The following is a 21,477-nucleotide window of genomic DNA, read 5'->3' as shown; positions in this document are numbered from 1 at the left end:
ATCTGCTAGTGTTTTTCTTTTTTCGGGGCATGTGTATTTTGGGAGGATTCGGGGGGAGGAAAGTGGAGAGGGGGATTTGAATGGGGTGGGAGGCTTGCATACACCTCCCTTCTCTCTCCCACCCCTCACCCCCAGCTCCTTTCCAGCTGCAACCTCTGAGCTGAGACTTCTGGCTTCAATGTGAGAGAGAGAAAGGGAGAGAGAAACGTATTAATGAGAGAGTTCAGTCTCTTGCTTCAGCAGCTATAAACACAGTGAACATCTGGAGGGAGAGAGAGGTGCTTCATGCTGCCAGGAGCTGAAAGAAACAGGCTGTTTTCAGGGTCCCAGCCCCCCGCGCTCCCCACGTCCCCCTCTGCCCGCCCTGCACATAGGTCTCCTGGCATCACCCAGCCAGTCCTGTCCATCCAGAGAGAAAATAGGAGCTGGCCTCTCCTACGCTGCCCTTCCTGCCCCATGCCAGCACAGCAAAGCCCACTAAGGTGCTGCTACAAGAAGGGCTGGGCACGTGCAACCCAAACCCTCTAAAGAGGGTGCTCTGCTGCTCACTATCCCCAGAGGCAAGCACTTGTGGGTCCCAGCATAGTTCTGTAGGCAAAGGAGGTTGGGAAAGCTCAAAAAAAAGGCAGCTGTGCTTTGCGGGGCCTGTCTGAAGCAAGCGTGTGGTGGCTCAGTATAGCCACCTCTTCCAGAAAAAGAAACAGGTACATCCACCTCACTCCGTCCCTACAGAGGGACCAATCCTACTCCAATTCTACTCAAAATGAGACATTTTCTGCAGTCATCCTCAAAGCACTACAGAAGCTCTGGATAGCCTGTTGCCTAGTCCCTTTCCTCCTTGACTCTACATCAAGTTATTCCTTCCCCATGGCATACCGAAGCTGCCAGCGCTCCTGCTCATTTTTGCAATGGTCATGGTGCAGTGTGCTAACTTGCATTTGCTGAGCTCCCATCCCCCTGCTATACTGGTGGCCCTCAGCAAATCTGCAGGCATCACCCAAAAAACAAGCAACAACCTTCCAGTTTTCACCCAGCCGCATCCAGGGGACCAACGCCCAGTTCAGAGCACGATTCCTCCCTGTGCGGCAGCTGATCCCCAGCTGACACCAGTCTGCAGCTCAAGTGGGAAAAGAGCTCAGTGCTCATTCTCTGGTGATGACCCAACGCACAAGGAGCTCCCTTGGGTTTTGTCTTTGAGAGGCGAGACAGGGATTTTTCCAGAGTCAGGCAGGAAACAAATGGAAAAGCGAAAGCCTGGATTTTTGTCATTCTATTGCTTCAGCGCAAATAAACCTCTCCAAGTGCTGACTTGCAGCAGGTTACAGTGGGGGATGCAGAGGGAGTGTCACTAGGTATCATAGGGTTCCCTGCACTTGTTTTTCTCACCTGTGAAACAACAGGGATCCACAAAAATCAGGCACCAAGTCCAGCTCCCACTGAAGAGCAAAGCAGCATCCTTCACAGGGCCCTTTTGCTCTCCCTGCAAAAGGGCCGGGAGAGCCTAAGACACCACAGGCAGCCCAGGGCTCTGCGATTCATTCACAAGGCATAGAGGGATCTTTTCTCTCCACCGACAGACTGGAGTAAGTGCTCTTAATGGAGAAAATTATTCAGGTCGTTCAACAAACCCAAAGCATCCAAGTGTTGTAGGTGTGACATGCCTTTAACTGGAGCCAATGAAACACCCAAAGACTCCCACAAAGTAAAAAGGTCAAAGAAAAAGCCATTCCGGCTGGGCTATAAACAGAGCCCAACGCTTGCAAGAGGCTGCGCCGCCTCGCAGGCCAGAGGATGACTGCAGAGTCCAGCAGAAAGGGCTCATTCATCCCCCAGCCTGGAGCAAATGGCCAGGGAGGGCTGCGGATCTGAAGGAACGAACAGCAGCAGGTTGGGCAGAGGCAGTATTTTGTGTACGGCTTTTGTTGAGCCTTGAAATTAATTAGCATCCATTGCCTCACTCTCGCTCATCCTTCCCCGTGGTGGCTCACCCCTTTTTTTCTCCCCCTGTTCTGTTTCCCTTCACCTTCCTCCATGTCCTCCTTTGCCCATTCCTCATTTATTAAGGAGGGAGAGGACAGACTGGTCGATCCAGGAGAACTGCCTGAGAAGTCCTGCTAGGTCTCGCAGCCGCAAGCAGATGTGCGTGCCCTGTGAAAAGACGCCCATTCATCTCTGCGGAGAGCGTGCGGGGGAGGCAGCAGCAGTGCAGGGGAGGGGGGAAGTGTTGGAGGAGGCTGAGAAAAGGAAGGAGGCCACAGTTAAAAATAGGATAAAAGGACATGAAAAAAAAATGCAGATTTTTTTTTTTTTTTTTTAAAAGCTTCGCTTGGAAAATGTGCTGCAGCTGGAGAAGCCATCGGGCTGAGCCTGGTCAGCTTTCACCTTCCCCCCCCGCTCCTCCCCAAGCCCCTTCGTCCGAGCGTAGGCCTGGAAGACAGCCCAGAAACCGCTCACAGAAAGAGCTTTCCTCCGGGGATCTCCACCAGGGAAAGAGCAGCTCTCTTGGCGAAGGAGGGGGCAACGTGGGGAAAAGCAGGGAAAGTTGGCCACGGATGCAGGCAGTCCCCATGGGACCCCTGCCTGCAGTCCAGGCTGAGCTGAGAGCTGGGCTTGAAGGAAGATCCAGAGTGAGCAAGGTGGAGGCGAAGGGAGGGCATCCCTATTTTTTCGGCGTGGGTGTGGGGCAATGCGACACGCTGCAATGCACGGCTCCAGCTACAAGGGCTTTGTTTTCCTGCCAAACCCAGCACAACACCACTATGGCCCAGGCTGCAGGGGCCTGATGTCCATGAAGCACTGGGGGGTTGGATGCAGGTTTGCTGCATTAGGGACATGCCACCCCCAAAGCTAATAAACGCAAAATATTGTGGGTTGGGAGGTGGCACTAAACTCATGTGTCCAGACAGCATCGGCAACGTATTGGGTAAAGGCTGGTCTGCCACAGCACTGGCCTGAATGGTGCTGGGTGCTGGGGATGAGCCTAAGTTGCTATCTTTTATTCATGAAAGTGCCTTGGTGCAGGAAGCCTGACCGAAATCAGCCGGACTGCTTTCATGGCGGCATCAGACCCGCAGCTCTAATTTCTCCTCTAGAAAAGGCTTTAATTTAATTTCTTGCTTTGTAAATCCCCAAGCCAATCCCATTTGCTTCAGTGAGAGCAGGATCACTCCCCAAAATGCTCCTGCAGCATCCAAAAGGCTGGGAGCTCCTTCAGTCCAAGCATGCTAACTCAGCACAACAGTTGTAGAAACTTCTTCAGCCAGAGTCGTTTCATCCCTCGCTTGCCATGAACAACAGTTTTATCTCCCCTATCACTAAGGAAAACAAACACGTTCAGAGTGGAAGGGGTTGTCAAAGTGGCCTTGGCTCAAAAGGTAGTGCAGCCAGGATTGTGTCCGTGCTGAAATTATAATACTACTTTCAAATCTTTTCCTCCACTCCAGTCTTATGCCTAACCTTTTATCAGCCAAAAAAATTACCAGAGGGTAACATCAGGATACTATTACCTTATGAATTAAACATACGGTGCTAAGTGTGGCTTTCAGCATCCTTTCAGCAACCCTGCCGCTCCGGGCAGACACATGGCACCCTTAATTTTGGGCTGCCAGATGGTTCAGCTAAGGTGCAATGGCCTTTACACTCCTATTCCCACCTGTCCAAGGAGCAGAACTAGTTTTCAGCAACAGGCAGCAGCTCTCTTCTTGCTATTTTTTTTCTGCCACCTCTGGGATGTGCCCTTTGCTTGCTGTGGATCCAGTTTAGGTTGATTCTCTGGGCAGTAATAGTCCCAACATATGCACTGCAGATTGTGGTAGTAAGCTAACAAATAAAACTGACTCTATACCATTTCCAAATTTTTGCTTTTTAAATAAAAAGAAACAACAAAAAACCCCCCACTCTCCCTTCTTGTTTTTATCAACAAGCTACATCCACATCAGGCTTTCCTTTATCCATATCACCAAATAATCTAATCGGACTTCAAGCACAATGTAAATAAACTCACCCAAGCTTCAAAGGCAAAATATCTTCTCTAAACGCAAGCAGTTCTAAAACTTTTAGAAATGTTGTGGGTTTCTATTGCAAGAGGATCTATTCACACTTGCATTTTCTTTGTTGACTTGTTTCTTTCACCAACATCAAGACCATGAAAACCAAAATAGCCTCTAGTACACCAGAAGAATAGATGACAAATGGTTTTAATGTGCACCCGAAACACAAAGGAGAAATGAAAGACTGTTCCTAGCGGTATATACAAATGAGAGTTTCCTCTCATTTAAAATTAGAAACTGCTCTAGACTGAAGAAACAGCAGTATTAAAAAATAAAAAATCAGAGAAGGAGTACCTTGCATTGCAACAGGAAGAACTGAAGAGTAATTCTTAGGTACTGCAAGAGAATTAAAGGCCTGTCCTACACAGCCCAATGTACCGAAAGTTTGATCAAAACCTATTGAAGACAACGACAGCTTTTTTTTTTTTTTTTTACTGGCTTCACTGAGGTTTGAACCAGGCTCCAGTCTCTGCAACAAGAAATTTCACAGACCCAGCATGGGGTAATGAAGATCTGGGTTGCAGATATGTTGGTCCCTGGAGAGAGCACTTTCACAGAAAAGGGGAGAGGGTAGGGAAAAAAACACAAAGAAAACTTTCCAGGCACAGATTTGCAAAATGTTTGAGTAAATCCAAATGCTGCAAGGGCAGATTTCATCAGAGCAGAGTTGACATCATGCTGAGAGAGGTCACCCACAGGAGTTGAGCAAATAGCTGAAATAAGAAGGTCTGGGAATAGGCAGCAGAGTTTTACTCCAGCCACAGGCACAGCGCTCTGCGTCCATCTCCTGCTCACACACAAGTGCTCACCGAAGGAGGAAAAAAAAAAATCAAAATGCTTGAATATTTGCCAAGGAGAGATTTCAAACTGTACATTTGATCGCAACAGTCACTGGTTCTGCTGAACTCTTTAGCTGCAAAATTCTCTAAACATCAGGGCTTTTCCCCTCCCAAGGGGAAAATGTGCATAACTAACGAGCCGGGAACAAGTCACAGAAGACCAGCACATGCCATGCAAAAGCTTACATGGGATTTAAGTGCTTCATGATAGGCTTATGTGGGACTTAAGTGAAACATAAACTTCATATTGGCCCTTTGCAAAGGTCACATTCGTGCAACTTGAGCTCTTTTGCTTAGTTCCTGCAGTTGGCCTGTGCCACGGTGTACCTGAGCCTTCTCCTCTGCCACAGCAAAACTGGGCTCTTGCTGATGCCTCATCACCCGTCCCGCAGGCTAGAGGACCAGCTGCCGGCCCGACATCTGCACTGCCAGTTGGTTATACAAGAAGCAGCCCAGAAAGCAAGCTCAGCTTGAAGATTCACGGATTGAACAATGTGAGGGGCAAGAATTAGTCACCAGCGATTCTGTAACGACTTTCAAATTATGAATGTGTTAGAGAAGATGATTGTCTCATCCAAGTCAGTGAATTGCTTTAGCTGTGCCGCACATTGCAACCACACAGCCCTGACAGCACAACGTGACCATACGTCTCCAGTTGTGGTTGCCTGAAGACCTTACCACCACCCTCCCAAAGAGCAAGGTGATGAGCTACAAGAGACCCAAAGTTACTACCACAGTGGAATTAAAACTCAGAAGTCTCCAGCTCCTTGCAACCCTTCCATGGAGGCCACATTGCCTTTCCAAAGCCACCAGCGAGGACATCAGTCCTGCAAATGCTATGAGAAATGCTGAAGATGCAACCAGCAAGTTGGCAGGTCCACCTTGCCCACAGTATCCTCCCAGAGACCCCCATATCTGTCCAGACCCCAGGGAGTAGTAACCAGGGCTGCAGTCCCTAAATGCAAGGGAGGTGCACACAGGACATCAAAATCACCATCCAAAAGAGGAGAGGGGTTCTCCCAGCCAGGCACCGTGCCCTGGCAGGGAAGAAGGAATAGTTAAATGAGGCAGCTTCAAGGTTTTTATCTGCTTTCTCATCCCATCTCCACCAAGGGAGACCCTTGAGGGCCAGCAAGGCAGGTATCAACCAGGTGATGCTGTGGTAGGTGCTCTATGGCTGCATTAAGGGCAAAACACCCCGATAAATTAAGTCACGACTGGAGCAGAAAGCAAATATAGGAGGAAGGAGACATGCTGGACAACTAACAAGAGCATGGCGGGGCTTTAAGCCTCGTCTTTTTATCCAAGCGTGCTGCCAAGCCCCACGGCACAGGGGAGAAAGGCGCCATGCCATCTCACAGACCCATCCTCAAAATGGTGTCCTACCCGTGCTGTAGTGCTCCAGGCCGGTGGGCACTTCTTGCGTGGCAGGCTCGTCCCAGAGCGGGCAGCATGTCCTCGGCTGGCAGCAGGCGGACTGAAAACCACAGGTCACCCAGGGATCCTCACAGGGGCCGGCGGCACCTTGCTTCTGGGAGCAGGAGAGGGAAAAGCGTCAGAGGAGGGGGACCCCGAAATGGCCGCCCTGTGCAAGGTGGCAGTGCACCTTTCCCCCACCAAATTCAGGCACAAAGCCCCGAGACGGCAGAGTTTGCTCAGGAGAAACGATGCCATTGAAACTCACCTGGCTGAGGGGCATCATGATGAGGCCAAAGAGGCCCTTTTTCAAACAAAAACGAGGAAAAACAATGAAGGCCCACAGTGAGGCTGTGCTCAGCAAGATGGCGGCGGGGAGGGGTCTCTCCTCACGGCTGGCCGTGGGGAGGACACCCTCCATGAGAGGGGGCAGGTTTCAGCCCCTCCAGCCGGGGCTGTTATTTTTTGGCAGTGTGAGGCCGGAGGCTCCACCGTCCCCCAAAAATGTGAGGGGCCAATGAGGGGGTGGGGAGGCCACAGCCCTGCCCGGGTCGCAGTCCTGGCACTATGGGGGAGCCCGGCCCCACACGGGCAGGAGCTGGGGCAAGCCGTCGTATTTACGTTCATATTCCTATTTTTATTGATATTATTCGTGACTATACTTATGTTTATATGTTTATTTCGGTTTTACATTTATATTTATATGTCCATGACCATGTATGTGTATACATACAGGCGTATATCCATATGTAGTATGCACACATGAATTATCTACACACGTGTATATTTATATAAGCTTATGTATGATTATACTTATGTAGTATTACTTATATATTACATAATATGCTGCGTTATTATATGCTTACACATAATGCATTATATATGTATATATATGTATTGATTATATGTGTGATATAGGCATGTATATACCCACACGTACGTAATCCTAGGTTGTAACTTTCATTATATATTCCACATGTATGTTTTATTGTATATAAAGTTATATTTATGCTTTATAAACTAAATATATGTATTATATATACAAGCATATATAGGTATATGGGAATAATCCCAGAATATAATTTTAATTTTATTTTATACATACCTATTTATACAGATATATTTATAAGTATGTCTACATATAGTGTATCTATATGTATATACCTTATATATAAGTATATATATTTACCATATAAACATATATGTATAAACATATATACCATAAAATATATATGGTATATATACGTGTATATGTCTATGTAAGAGGATAACATATACATACGTATGAATAAATTCAGGATGTTTATTTTTTAATTGTTGTTGTTGTTATTTCCCTGTAGGGAAATCATTTTTCATCATTTCCAATCAATATTTAAAAGCCAAATGTGTGCTTGGAACCATTTAAAGGATAATATCGAGCTGCGTTAGAAATATTTCATGTGTCGGAGTGGTCTTTTCCTCCTAATTTGGTGACAATTTTGCTTTCTAGCAAGCCTGGTGTCTCAGCTCAGAGTGACAGCTTTCATCTGACCTTGTCTAGAACCTTTAACACTGACCAACATTTCTTTGGGCAAACATTTATTAATGTGATTTCTCTAAAGAAGGGTCGAAGCACGGTCAGACCTGTGCCATAGCTGCCGGCAGTCGGCACAGGCATGCCCACAATCACACTCTGATATACGTTATACATAACCACCCATCAGCTGCACAGACGGAAAGGAGCTGGCTCGGGAGAGGGAGCACCAAAGTTGTCCAAAAACTCCAGCCAAACCAACTGAACCTTTTCCAAAGCCTGGTCTGCTTTGTGCTGATCCCACTGCATCCATCCACGGCAGGTGAAGGTCAGCACGGGGAGCGGAGGCACCGGGACAATGGTTACCCTAACAATCCTCCTCCAAACACAAGCGCAGGAAATCCGATGCAGCGATCCTATTTCCAGTTGAGGTCTGCAAGCTCGAGAGGTTCGGATAAGCTCTGAGTAAACACGTTTGGATGCTGCTCTGAACTACGTGAAACCTTGGAACGATTTAGCCGTCGACACCAAGCCGTGTCAGTGAATATGTTGGCAAAGTCACAGCAACCAATGAGAAAACCCACTGCTAGGGATAGAAAAATAACCCAAACTCCTTTCTTACCATCACCGCAGGGCGAGGCAAAGGGTAAGGGGCTGTGTTGCCGATGGTTGCGTCCATATAGTAACTCATCATCTCAGAGGCGCCTGCAGAAACGGAGGTGGACGTTAGATGCCCTGCTGCAGAAAACAGAAAAATCGGTAGCATCAGCTAAACCTGTGCTTTCTCACAGCCATACAAAGCTAGGACCAGACTATCGTCTTAATGAGTTTAAGCTGGAAAACTTAAGAGGAAAAATATCTGTATTACTAGCAGATATTGTGATTAGATGTTGTATCAACAATGCAAACACATGGATCCATTACTGTAAACTGATGAGAGCCTGACAATGGTGAATGAATTATCACCTGGAAGCTGATGGAGCTACTCTGAGGGAAGATGAGATCATATTTCCTTTGCTGTAGAATCGGTGGGAAATTGTTGCCAATTTTTTTCTTTTGACAAAAAAAAAAAAAACAGCAGCCAGTTTATTGAGCTCAACACCTTTCCTGTAAAAGTTCCGTCAAAAACAATCCGTTTCACAAAGAACTCCTCTGTTTTTAAGAGATTATCTTCTGGTTTCCCTGCATTAGCTTACACTCCCTCTGCTAAAGCTCTCCTTTGCGTTGCCGAGACCCAGGTTCATATTCCTGAATAATTAGCAGCGCAGCAATCATTCATCTCAGGAGCACATCACAGTTTCACATGTCATTCCTAGCACGGGATGTACTCCTCTGAGCAAGTCCTTCTACCAGTGCTGCTATTAGATGCGATTTTTAATCATCGATTAGCGCATTCGTGTAGCTGAGGGGAAGGAGCTGCAATCTGGCTCTGTTTTCTACTATGTCGATGGTTTTCCCCCTCTCCTTTAAATGCACAGTGGAAAATGCAGGGCCAATGCACTTTCTGTGATTTGGGGAATATGACTTGAAGGAGGAAAGAGTAAAGGGGGAGTAGCCTGGGCTCAGAAGGGCTCACTCAGGCAGGATATGACTTGGAGCCAAGGGGAACGGCTATTTTCATCACGGCATAGCCCGCGAGATGGAAGAGCTGCCACTGCTTTAACCTCTCTGAGGACACAGCAGCTCCAGCTCCTCGGAAATTTCTCCCCTTTGAGTCCTGCAGACCTCCCGTGCTACCAGCTGTAACCGCTGCAGATGCAAACCCTTGTCCGAGTCGTCTTCCAGACAGAGCCAGCGCAACCACCTTCAGCCTCCGCTTCCGCGCTGCGCCCACGAGCGGCTCCCGGAGGCACTGGGACCCGCTGCCAGCCTCCCCTCCGCTCCGTCCCTGCTCCCGGGGCCGGGGGCTCCGCTGGGGCCGGGGGCCAGCCAGCGGGTAGCAAACATCCAGGCAAAGGGCAGAGCCTGCTTCAGCTGAGCCTCACTCACCGCTCCAGCAACAGGGACTCCCGAGAGCGTCTCCCACCGCGCTCTGTGACTAATGGCCAAATGCGAAACACCTGCATGTGTATGCGTATTAAATTATCATCATTTCCTGCTTGTTATTACTAACTTTTGCTCTAATACCAGTATTTTTTTTTTAAAAAAAAAAAACTTCTCTCTTTAATTCACAAAACTGTAAACTACCTACGTGGTGAACGACGAGGCTATTTCTCTTTGCGCTTAGAGGAACCCCAAAACACACGTACTGCAAGTTACTGCGGCCGAGAAGCCTTAACTAATCTCAGCATCCTGCACGCCCTACCAGCCTGGTCTAACTAGGCGTTAAAACACGCTTGCCTGAAGCTCTCGGCAGCTGGGTCAGCCCGCAGCTAGGTAAAGCGAAGGCGCACGCGGCTCGTTTCTGCCACCCAGCTAATGAAGGGCGAGGTGCTCAGTCCCAGTCCATCACAGCCGACCCCTGATCCTAACCTTAAACGAGTGTAAGCCACCTCATGTAAATGCATCTGATCTCCCTCTTGCTCTAAAGACTCATGCTGCCAAACCGTCCCAAAGCAAGAGAGGCACTGCAAAATGGAGACAGAGGAATCTCCAGCCGGATTCACCTATTTCAATGACACACGTGTGTCCGAGGGTAAGGACTTACAGCATTAAAATAGCAGTTAAAACAGCAGTTGCCACGAGCAGCCCTTTTTCCTGCTTTGCAGCTTGTGCAATAGGCAGTCAGGGTTTGGTTGGGGTTTTTTTATTTCCTTTGATCAAGTCACCTAAGTCACACCGGTTCTCGAGAACTATTTTCATGCCTCGCTGAATGTCGTTTGCATCTTCCTCAGGATGCCGTTGCCAGCTGAACCTTCCAGCAAAGTACCTCACGTTGATGCTCGAAGCAGCATGTGCTTCGGTCACAGGAGAAGCACTAAACCCATCCTGACACCCAGGACAAGGCTTCATGCAACCAAGAATATCAATAAGATTGCCAGAGGTGTAAAGCAGCACCAGCAACCCCCTCCCGGCCCCGGACTGGGAAAGGGGAATTATCATCCCTAGACAGCAGCTCCAATAGATTTATAGCAAGGACAGTTTGCTTTTTGGTTTTTCTTCCCCTGCAAGCTGTACTGTTAAAAAGCGCAGTGGGGGTCAGTGCGACCTCAGCAACCATCCCTCCCTGTTCAAGGCAAGTCCAACTTAAATGCAAGTCACATCAGCCCCCCAACCCGATGCAGATTTTGAGGGTGATAATGGTTAAATGACAGAGAGACGTGGGCTTTAGGCTGCGAAAGGGACCTGGAAGGCGAGCACTGCTCGATAAAGGCAGGCGAGCAGATTCTGTGGACAAAATAATTGTGCTCTGGAAAAACAGGTATGCAAGGCCAGCGACGGAAGGCAAGATGACAGCAGAAAGAGAGCTCTGGTGTGCTTTGTCCGAGCTAATTTTAACAGAACTTCCACCACTTCCCATAGGAAACTACTTCACAGCCCAATACATCTCTCACTGTCAGCAAGTTTCCCTGATGTTTGAGCGATCTTTTTCTTCTCTTTAGCTTCCTCTAATAAGAGCCTAAATAGTTCCTCTCCTCCCCTTGGATGCTGTTAGATAGCTTTAATGACTGCTCCGGAGCTTGCAGCTGAGCTAAATTCAATGATAGTGCTCTTCGTGGCAGGTAACTTGGCCAATATTAAGGAAATCACCGCAGATTTACACCAAGATAATCAAGATCCACAGCTTGCTGAGAGCTGTTAATAAATAGAGGGGAATCAGAGCCATTTGGTAAAATCCTTAATGACTTAACAGCTTGACTTCAGTCTTATTGTTTGCTCTTATTATTCCTGTCTTATTGTGAAAACATGTGTGGGAGAAACAGCATTTATTTTGGGACTTGATCAAGTACCAGCCAAAGCTATTAGACTCTTGGGTCATTTCTAAACTAAATTAAAATTTTAATTTCATTTCAACATCCATCCCTCCTCTTTTACAAGAGATGTTTTTTTAACCCAATTACCAAGCCTAGTTTAAAAAGGGAAAAGTCATTTGTCCTTGTGATTAACACACATGCAGAAATTAGGAAGGAGTTAAAAAATTATGTTAAAAGAAATCAAACTTTGTCTATTGGATGTATGAAGACCCTTTACAATGCAGCTATTTACCTATTTGGGTAATATTTTTTCTCCATCCCAATAAACCAACAACATTCCCTTTCCGTCGGGTTAGATGGGGAGCTGGGAGGATGGGGCAGCATCAGCAACCCCATCAAAATATTTCTGACTTCAAGAACGTGAATGAAGACTTTAAAAATGAGAAGCAACACCTTCAACGCGCCCATCCTCCATGGGCTGCTGCGCTGGCAGCTCGCTGACCCAAAGCTGCTTGGTGATAGCCATTTTATTTTTGCATCAAGTAATAATTTATCATCTTTGAGGGGGTGGGGAAAATAGCTCGTGGAAATGACATTCTTCCGCAAGGCTTTAACCCTTCAAATCCTGGCACTTTCCAGGCCGCTCGCCAATTCAATTCTCAGGGGAAAGAGTGTTTGTTGATCTGTTGGCATGTTAAAAACCTCATTCAATTTATCAAACCCTGGCACCAGCTTAAAATAAAAGGAGCATCCCTAACGCAGGGATGCAAGCAATAGAAATGAGCATGCTTCTCTTGCTGCCTGTTTACAAACCATGATTTTTAACAGCTCGGCCACCTCCTGTCTCCGTTTCGTATCAGGGGATCCCACATTTGTTACGATTGCAAAACTTTGCAGCGTTCTCAAAGATAACACCTGATTTACTGACGGGAAGCCGGGCAGTAAATAACGATGCTATGGCAAATAGAGCAACGTAGCAATTGCTCTTCTGCACCCTCAGTAAACTCTGCAAGAGATTAAACGACTGGGATAAGGTCATACAGAGAAAGTGAGGGTGAGAGGCTGGGTATCTGAGCCCCCGAGCCACTATCTTAACTACGCGCCGGCGACTGCGGTCGGATTAGCGTTGCCGTAAGAAGGTTGTCCGCGCCGTTTCTGGGAACGATGCAGCTAACAGGGGGTCTGCCTGTCAGCACATCACTTTCTGCTTTAATGCTGTGCCCTTTCTTTTCCCAGTGGCTGTCAGATCTGAAAGAGATACGACGGTACCTCAAGAGCCTCCCCGTTTGGCTGGACAAACTCTAGCTGGGATGGATGACAGCGCTTGCAAGGTAGTGCCGGGGCAGCTCGGGTTTGGACCAGTCTCACACACACGTGCCCACGAGCCCTTGTTCTCTGTGCTTGGTAGTAACCGCTTTCTGCTTTCCACTTCGCCTTTACCCTGCTCATTTGTCTGCTACTCAGCTGCTAGTTTATAATTAAGCTAAAATAATGCCGCCGTCAACAGCAGCACCCGATCCGCAGCCAGCGGACATCGCAGGTCATGGCCAGGACGGGGGTTTAGGTGGGATACTAAACCAGAGAGGTTGTTGCCATTAAATCGTGCTGCTCTCTCTTGGATCCTTGCAGCTACTTGCAATTGCAGGAAGATGTGAATGGGTGCGGGGGGTTAATTAGGTCATCTGTTATTTCACTCACGAATGTCCGTGTCCCCCCCGAAACAGTAGACTTACAGCACAACGTCACGGGCCAGATCCTCAGCTGGGGCAAAGCAAAAGGGGAAAGAAAAGGATGAGTTTCTCGCAGTTCAGCGAGGGATCCCCTGCACCAGGGAAGGATCTGGCCCTGCAAGGAGCAGGCGTTCCCTGTCTCGGAGAACCCGATCTGCCCCGTGGCAAAGGGGATTTGGTCAAGGACTGACGGCCCAGCTGTAAGCCTGTGTTTTGCCCCAGACTCCCTGTACGACCCGCAGCAGGACGCTTGGGACCAGCCAGCCCCAAACCCCACCAAGCGTCCCTCTTCATGAGGTATCCAAACGCTTCAGAAAGCGAGGTTGCCTTTCGTTTCTCTGTGCCCCAACTTGCCAGACATGTAAAGAGGTAAGTAGCACCGGGGTGTTTTCTGATTTGGAGAGGCACGTGGTACCCCAAAGCTCAGCAGTGACGTCCCAACGCACAAAGCGCACGCCGGGCTTCCACAAAAAGCCCAGCCCCTGGGTGAGCGGTGCCGTTCCCTGCTGCCCAAGGCAAAAACGTCTGGGTAGCCCAAAAAATCTGGCTTGCCAGAAAATTGTTTACGCCACAAGCAGAGGGGTGAGCTTAAAAACCAGCCAAATTAGAGGTGGCATGAACAGCCTGTAAGCAGGAAACCGCTCTGGACCCAGCCCACAGCCCCCAAAGGTGTCAGTTGACAGCACAGGATGGGAAGTTGATGGTAACTGTAATACCAAATGAGTGGCCACATGCAAAGCAATGATTTAGAGATGAATGGGAAGGGGGAAGGTCTTGGCTCTGCTCCTTGGGGACTCATAACTCCTGCTGGCTCTTTTTGGCTGGGTGAGGGGTGCAGGATTGTGCCCTTCCCAAAGAATGGCAGCGGCACGGCAGCACATCCCTGCGGCCGTCACACTCGGGGCTCCAATCCCTCCCAAAAGCAAATGCTGGCACCTGTGGCACTTTCTGCCCTTTGGGGGATGGCATTGCTATTGAAAACAGGCAGAGGTGCAGCAGCGAAGCCCTTACAAGCACCCCTCCAAAGACAGGAATCAGCCCTGGCCTGAGGGGCTCTGCCTCTTGTCCGTCTGTCTCTGCACAGGGCTGGAGGGATCCGAGCGAGCATCCGACCCCAGACACTTCGCCTCTCCCCCTGCCTCGCAACGAAAACAAACCAACCCCCATCCAAACCAAAATGCAACTCAAAACATAAAACTGCAAATTTAATCCACTGTAATAATGCCAAGGCGCAGCCTTCTAGCTAGATGAGGAAAATAATAATGTTCTCCTAAAGCTACATATACAATTCATATAATTTATATTAAAAAAAAGAGGGATTTCTAAAGGGAAGCATCAGCTCAGACATTTATATAAGGTCCTGCAGTACTGTTAGCAAACACATTAATCGGTTACTGGGCGAAACTGGAAATGGAGAGAGTAAAAATAAATCGCTGGCAAAACAAATCTTAGATGTCCTGAAAATGAACACAGGTACCTACAACCCACAAGAGAGTTTAAAGAGACTCTCTCCCCACCGCCACTTACTACTTAGCTGAAAGACCAGGGGAAAAGCTTATGTCCTCCACGGCTTCCCACACTTGTCTCCGATCTCTCTCCAGCTACCTGGTGCTATCCTCTGCGCTGGAGCTGGAGAGGATGGAAATACCATAGTGTTTGCAGCAGGGCCGCCTATTCAAAGGGAGGGGGAGTGGTCAGCCCCGCATCCAGGGCGGTGGGAAAGGCGAGCTCCACGCCACTCACGCTCCGGCAGCCGCACCAGCCGCGGCAAAAACCACCTCTGGCAGATGTCACGCCGGTGGGAAAGAAAAATAACCTTCCTTGGAGGTGGTCGTGGGGGGGCAGCCCCACTGCCAGCCCCCTCGGTGCGGGGTGACGGGCTGCGGTGGTGGCCTTTGGGTCCGCGCTGTTCCCGCGTCCTGTAAAGCGACCCAAGGGCTTCAGCGCGCTTGGCGGGTGCGAAGCAGAGCTGTGAGGTGGAGCTTTTTCTTGCACGGCAACTGAAAAAAAAAAAAAAAGACACGCGGAGGACAGCCAGGGTGAGGTTTTTCCAGCCCCGATCCCCAAATCTCAGCTCGGCTGCAGCCTCTGTCTGGAGGTGCCTAATGGCAGAAACTGCTGTTTCCTCCTCAAAGGTCCCGTGGGCACCTCTGCCTTTCCTGCTCCCATGCACATCCCAGGGTATCGCCAGCTCCGGGAAGGGTCCAGCCTGGTCGCATACCCTAAAACCCCTTACCACGTGCCTCTGGTACCAGGCAAGCAAAAAAAAAAAAGAAAAAAGCCATGATAGCGGCTCTGCTTGCTCTTAAAAGCATAAAGGCTGAAGCAATCTCCCCTTATACAAGGCAGCAGAGAGGGGAGACGCTCGGGCAGCACTGGGAGACGCTCGGGCAGCACTGGGAGCCACTGGTTCAGCCCCCTCCTCTGAGAGGGGCCGACGGTCCCAACCTGCATCACCCCAAAGATTGCTTTTAACGCAGGTGCTGAAGGAGGCCGGGGCTCTCTGGGGAGGGGGTGGCTGCGGGGAGCAGAAGGGCAGGCGAGCGCGTTCCAGGCTGGGCAGGAAAAGGGAGGGCGGCAGAAAGACGGGTTGCAGCGGGCTCACTCCAAAAACCTCGGTGCAAATTACCCGCTGCGCTCTGGGAGAGCAGGACCGGGGGCTGCCCTCTCCTGCCGCACCCGCCTGCCCCGGCAGCCTGGCCAGGGACCTCCGAAGCCCCAGATCCTGGATGCAGGAGGACGTGCCCATCCTGCCTCTCCTGTTCTCACTCTCCAGGCAGCAAAACTGCCTTTTCCTCCAGGAGAGGGCTCCAGGCTGAAAATCCTCTCCAGCTCCAGCACAGATCCCCATCACGCCGCCTTCCTGAGCCACCCCTCCGGCTGAGCCCCCGCCAGCAGCCCCAGGAGCGGGGCGAAGCCCAGGCACCAAAGGTTATATATGTGCTGTTCTAGGACATTTTGCTTATGGGCCAAATGGGAAGCTGGGAACAGCTGCTGTGATTTTCCCTAGAAATCTTAATAGCAAAGTGTAACGTAACAGCAAAAAAGAGGACACAGCCATGAGACTCAGCCCTTGCTGCCTCAATGCACTGATGCCGTAATAGTCTGCTTGCCAGGATATTTACAGAAGTGGCTGGTTTACAGGGAAGTTTGCAGCATCCTCACAGTAAAAAAATGCAGCATGTACATCTACGTACTGTCACTGGAAATCCAGGCTGAAGCACTGATCAGTCTGGGGAGAGAAATGACACCCTTTCCCAGTCCAAAAACGGGTATTTTGGATACTCTCAGCTAGGTGGACATTTGCAAAGTGCCGACCAAAACTGTATTTGCTATCAGGTGGGCAATTTCTGCCTGCACAGGGCTCCTGTGGCATCTACTGCTGCCAAATGTCTCCCAGAGAAATCAAATGTGCAAAACTGGTGTTCACAGGCACAAAGGTCTCTCCTGCTCTTCACCTCCCAGTGCAGGAGATTGCTCAAACGCACATAGTGACAAATAACAAAAACCACCAATATTTATGCACATAAAACTATTAACAGGTCCTTCAAGGATTTCCTTGAGCTCCTAAGAATGAATCTCCACTTTAGCCGTTGCCTTAACTTAGAAACACAGAGCTACAGGTGGCCCGAATATACGTTACCTGTTGAACTTGCAGCCGTAAGGCACAGATCGCTCTTGTAGCTATTTTAACGCAGGAAATTATTTACAGGGTTCGCATCTTCTCGGGAAGGTTTCCAGCCTCCTGGGCTTTGGTACAAAGGCTCGGTCACGTCTGAGCACCAAAGGAGTGGAATGCATCCAGCAATCAATTTTTATCTGGGCAACTCTTCCCAAGGCTGCAGGATAAACCCGCTGGCAGCTGCACACAAGATGTCTTTCCCTGGGCTGGATGCTTTGCTCCGCAGCAGACGGTTCTTCCGATACGGTAATCTATATATTAATAGCCTCTCTATTATGGCTGTCCAATCGACTGTGTGTCTGCAAAATGGAGAGGCTTCTGGTTTCGGCCGTTTCGTACAAGGCAGCACGATGTCTGCTGCGTGCAGATCACCTCGCTCGGCTTGCACGTGGTCTCCTGGTTTTTGGGGTCACTGCTGGCACATCAATCACCTAAGCCAGTTGCTTCAGCTCGTAGCAAAAAGTTGGGTTAAGTTTCGGGTAGTTCATGGAATTTGTCGTAAAGCCACTGAGCTTCAAGAAGTACTTTCCATTTCAGATGGTTTGGATTTTCTTTGTGCTCGTAAAAAAATAAAATGATTCCTTAACGTTTAACTGAAATAGTTATTAATGTTTTTACTGGATCTGAGATGTCTCGTGGAGGCTTCATGGGTTGTGCCCTGGTAGGCTGCTTAAATTTAGGGGCACAGGGGCACACAGGCTCCTTCTGGAAGGCGCTGGACATAGTGTCAGCAGAAACAGCCCCCTTCCCCCTAACCTAAGAAATCCTTGTGACCGTTTTGCAGCTAGAGGAATGGATGATGGAACATGAGAGCAGCATCCTACGGAAGGTGGCTACGACTGGAGAGGGTCACGAGTTGTGTCCTGGAGCTGAGGAGTGAACATAGATCGCCTGGGCAAAATTCGTCACAGCCAGAGTGCTCTGAGTTTCACCGACGGTCACCTGCCCCGATTCACCCCTTGCAGCCCCCAGATTACTCTCCAGGCAGAGATCCTGCAGACTTGCAGCCCTGCTTGAGGACCGTAAGCCGCTAAGGGTGAGAAGCTGCATGTAATAAACTTCCACATCCCTTTATAGATCTGTAAGTATCATCGTTTCCATATTACACTGGAAAAACAGAGCAGGAACGGATAAAATGACCCTGAATGCCTGAGTCTGCTTTCAGGTGGTGTTACATGCCGACACCGTACAAGGGAGCAAAGAAAGGGGATTTTGGAGGGTGACCTTCCCAGCCACAGCTTGCCCTGGGGGAAGGTGATACAACCAGACCACGGAGCTGCCCGTGCTTGCAAATATTGTGGCAGGTTTGCCCAGGCTGCAGCAGCGTTGCCTCCTGCTCCTCCTCAAAATCGAGGCAACGACATGCAGCCTGTGCCCCAGATGCTTCAGCAGTGGTCCACCAAGAGCTGCGCACATCTGGTCGCCAGCTGCTGAGGCTTTCCGTCGCTGGCTGGCCTCGAAAGCAAAGCAGAGGCACCACCAGAGCTCATCCCTTCTGGCCAGCGGGCCGGGGACGAACACCTGATTAATTGCCTATGGAGAGCAAGGGTGCTGCGTGCCCTGTCCGCGCTGAGGGGAAATATCTGTCCTCAAAAGCAGGAGAATAGGGTTTTTCCATCCTTGGGTCAGGCAGGAGCTCAGATCCATCATCTCGGATACGGTGTGACAGATCCAGGATACACACTAGAGAAGCAGTTCAGGGTGTATGGGAGCATCCCGAATGCTTAAAACAGGCCCACACGTGACTTTTGTGAGGCTCTATTAGGTTAGAAGCTGCTACAGTTAAATCTCCATCATTTGGTTTGAGTTAATCGCTATAAACTTGCTCATACGTGGTGTTTCTCACTTCTATAAGGGGTACGAGAACCGTGCAGAAACGGGCTTTAAATAGCGTTGGCATCTGAAGAGGTTAGACTGGCTTGGGTGTGATACAACGCGCAGAAAAATTCCTTCCTTCAACTTTGAGTTTTCATTTTTAGTCTATACACATGACTATAAATACATATACGCATATATATAAGGTAAAACCCCAAATAATACCGAGTCCCATCCATTTTTCATTTTGGAAGAGGAAGTGAGAATTTTCCACTCAGCTCTAACTCTGATGTTAAGCAACATCTCTGGGGAAGCTATAGCCATAACATTGCCATTTTGAGCCCTTAAGATGCAAATTTGTGAATTTTGCCTTGTAAGCACAAAAAATAATCACTTTTTCAAAAGCCAATGTAAATATTATCATTTTAATCTCCTGTCTGCAGGTCTCTGCCCCACTCACACCATTAACAACACAGGGGAAGGATGCACGGGAACCCCTAAAGCTGTAATAAAAAGATAAATCAATTATCATTTATGAAAATATTAACTGGGAAATCAGTCCTCATTTACCAGTTCTCTCATTTCAAGAAAAATTAGGCCTGTTTGTTGGGAGGGGGGATCTTTTATTAGACTATCTGATACACTCAGAAAAAAACAGATAGGGTTTCATCACACTTACCCTCTCCAAATCTGTAAATTAAAATCCTCATCCAAAATCATTTAATCTAGGACTATAAAGCCAGATTTCAGAAGTGCTCTTTTCCCAGGCAAGCGTATAAATAAAGATCAGACTTCCAAAAATGCTATCAACTAACAGCTCCTGCTCAAACACATCTGGCCAGATTTCAAAACGAACTCAGCAGCCGGTTAATCACTTGCTCTTTATTACTTAACTTACTATTAGCGTGGGGGTAAAAAAAGAGAGATATTTTTATTTTCTTTTATCTGTTAAAACATTCCCCGCATCTTGCTGTAGTGAAATTCAAAACTTTGATAAAAATGCTGACATTTTTTAAAAGTCAACTGCTTCTCAAGCCGGTATAAAAATACAGAAAATGAATTGAGATCATTTCACTGCTTCCCTTTGCATCTTCTTCTTAAAAAATGAGATTAGCACCGCAGTGAAAATGTCATAGAAAACCCTTTCTGACAATAATAAGCAGCTTATTATGGTTAAACTGTGGTGATAACAAAGGGAAAGCTGTAATTATCGTCACTGCTGTCGCTGTTGTCTGAGGACACCAGCCGAAGTCTGAAAGCCGGGTACCCTCGTGCTGCCTGTTCTCTTTGGCTACCGGCTGAAGGTGGTCTTGCTTGGAGAGCGGGGTGCGGTGGCTGTGCTGGGCTTGGAAGACCCCCCTCCTGGCAAGCAGTACCTCCAAAAACGTTGGGGAAGGGTCGAAGGGCAAAAAAGCTGCTGCTCAGCCCCTGAGGGCTGCCAGCGGGGCGGAAGCGGCATCTGGAGAAGGGGCTGCAAAGGGAGAGCCCAAGTTTCCCGTTTGGCTCCCATCGAGGTGGTCCTGGAGACCTGGGCAGGTCTGTTTTCCCCCCCGAGAGAGGACACTTCAGCCGAGCACAGCACCGCTGCTGCAGCCGTCAGACAGCCCACGGTCCCCGCGCGTGATCCCAGGCCCGGAGAAAGGGGCGGTTGGCTTCCCAGCCGCCGCGCCGTGCCTCATCGCCTGACTCAGACCCAACACAGCGCGTCCTTTGAAGTCGCCGGGCTTCTCCCTCCATGGCTCACGTCTTTTCCATGTCAGAAGTGCCACCGTGCTGGGGGTGAGGAGGAGAAAAAACTCAAATGAAGTAAGAATTAAGAGATTTCGTTGCATGCGGGTTATATGGCCAGCCGATAAACCTGGGAAACTGTTTTTCTTCAGGCCTTTTTCCAATACCAGATGGACCTTTTTTGTTCTCCCTCAGCTGACAGACACACAACAGAGGACAACAAGGGTTTTTACAATCACCTCAGGCGGTGCCAGCTGAAATCTGTGCCCTCCTGGGTACCACCAGCCAGCCCGAAACGGGGCTTACGGGCTCAGCAAAGAGAACATTATTATCCTGCGTTTCTGTGCGAGGAACCGGAGGGCAGGGAAGCTGTGTGACGTGCCCGGCGGCTGAACGTAGATGAGATATTTCAGCACAATTCCCTAATGGGATGTCTAAACCGATGTGAAAATGTATGTGTCTTACAAAATACTTTTTGTTCTCAGAGTGAGCAGGAGGGGAAAAAATACGGTAGCAGAAGCGTGAGGTTTGGTTTTGTGGAAATGAGTTATTAACATGTCCTTTACCTCTCTGTTTATTTTCCACATGGTTCCAGGTCAAGGAAAGTTTGTCTGTGACAAAGATTAGGCTTTTGGAACAGCTGTATCTTTTCATATTTAATTCCTGAGCTCCACCGAGCCCGTTTGGACAGATTCTCTTTTGTATCCTCCGCCGATTATCGGGGGAGCTCAGGCAGGATAACAGGACACAGGTGACATCCCCCGAGAGGTGTGATGTTCCCCTCCGTGAAGGACGCCAAGAGCTCCAGGAGGAAGAAAGAGGGAAAATAACGCGTGTACTGGCGGGCTTAA

At 48.9% G+C, this 21,477-nt stretch overlaps 1 protein-coding gene across 2 annotated transcripts in view; it reads right to left on the bottom strand.

Annotated features, from left to right (window-relative positions):
• Nucleotides 1-16,295, bottom strand: part of ETS1 (ETS proto-oncogene 1, transcription factor) — a gene marked incomplete at its 5' end in the record, with an annotated part of 75,125 nt that extends 58,830 nt beyond the window's left edge. Inside the window, 3 exons of one of the 2 annotated variants that reach the window (XM_082009882.1) lie at nt 6,275-6,419; nt 8,440-8,522; nt 15,007-16,295. In XM_082009882.1, coding sequence (XP_081866008.1) covers nt 6,275-6,419; nt 8,440-8,522; nt 15,007-15,052 — 274 coding nt within the window. Of the gene's footprint in view, nt 1-6,274; nt 6,420-8,439; nt 8,523-15,006 lie in introns of those variants that run through there. The other variant, XM_082009883.1, reaches the window with a different exon arrangement.
• Between the last annotated feature and the right edge of the window lie 5,182 nt (nt 16,296-21,477).

This window comes from Phaethon aethereus (genome assembly GCF_964289735.1).
Source record: "Phaethon aethereus genome assembly, chromosome: 23".
In the NCBI taxonomy this organism is placed as follows: domain Eukaryota; kingdom Metazoa; phylum Chordata; class Aves; order Phaethontiformes; family Phaethontidae; genus Phaethon; species Phaethon aethereus.
This window is presented reverse-complemented; position numbering and strand designations above follow the sequence as displayed.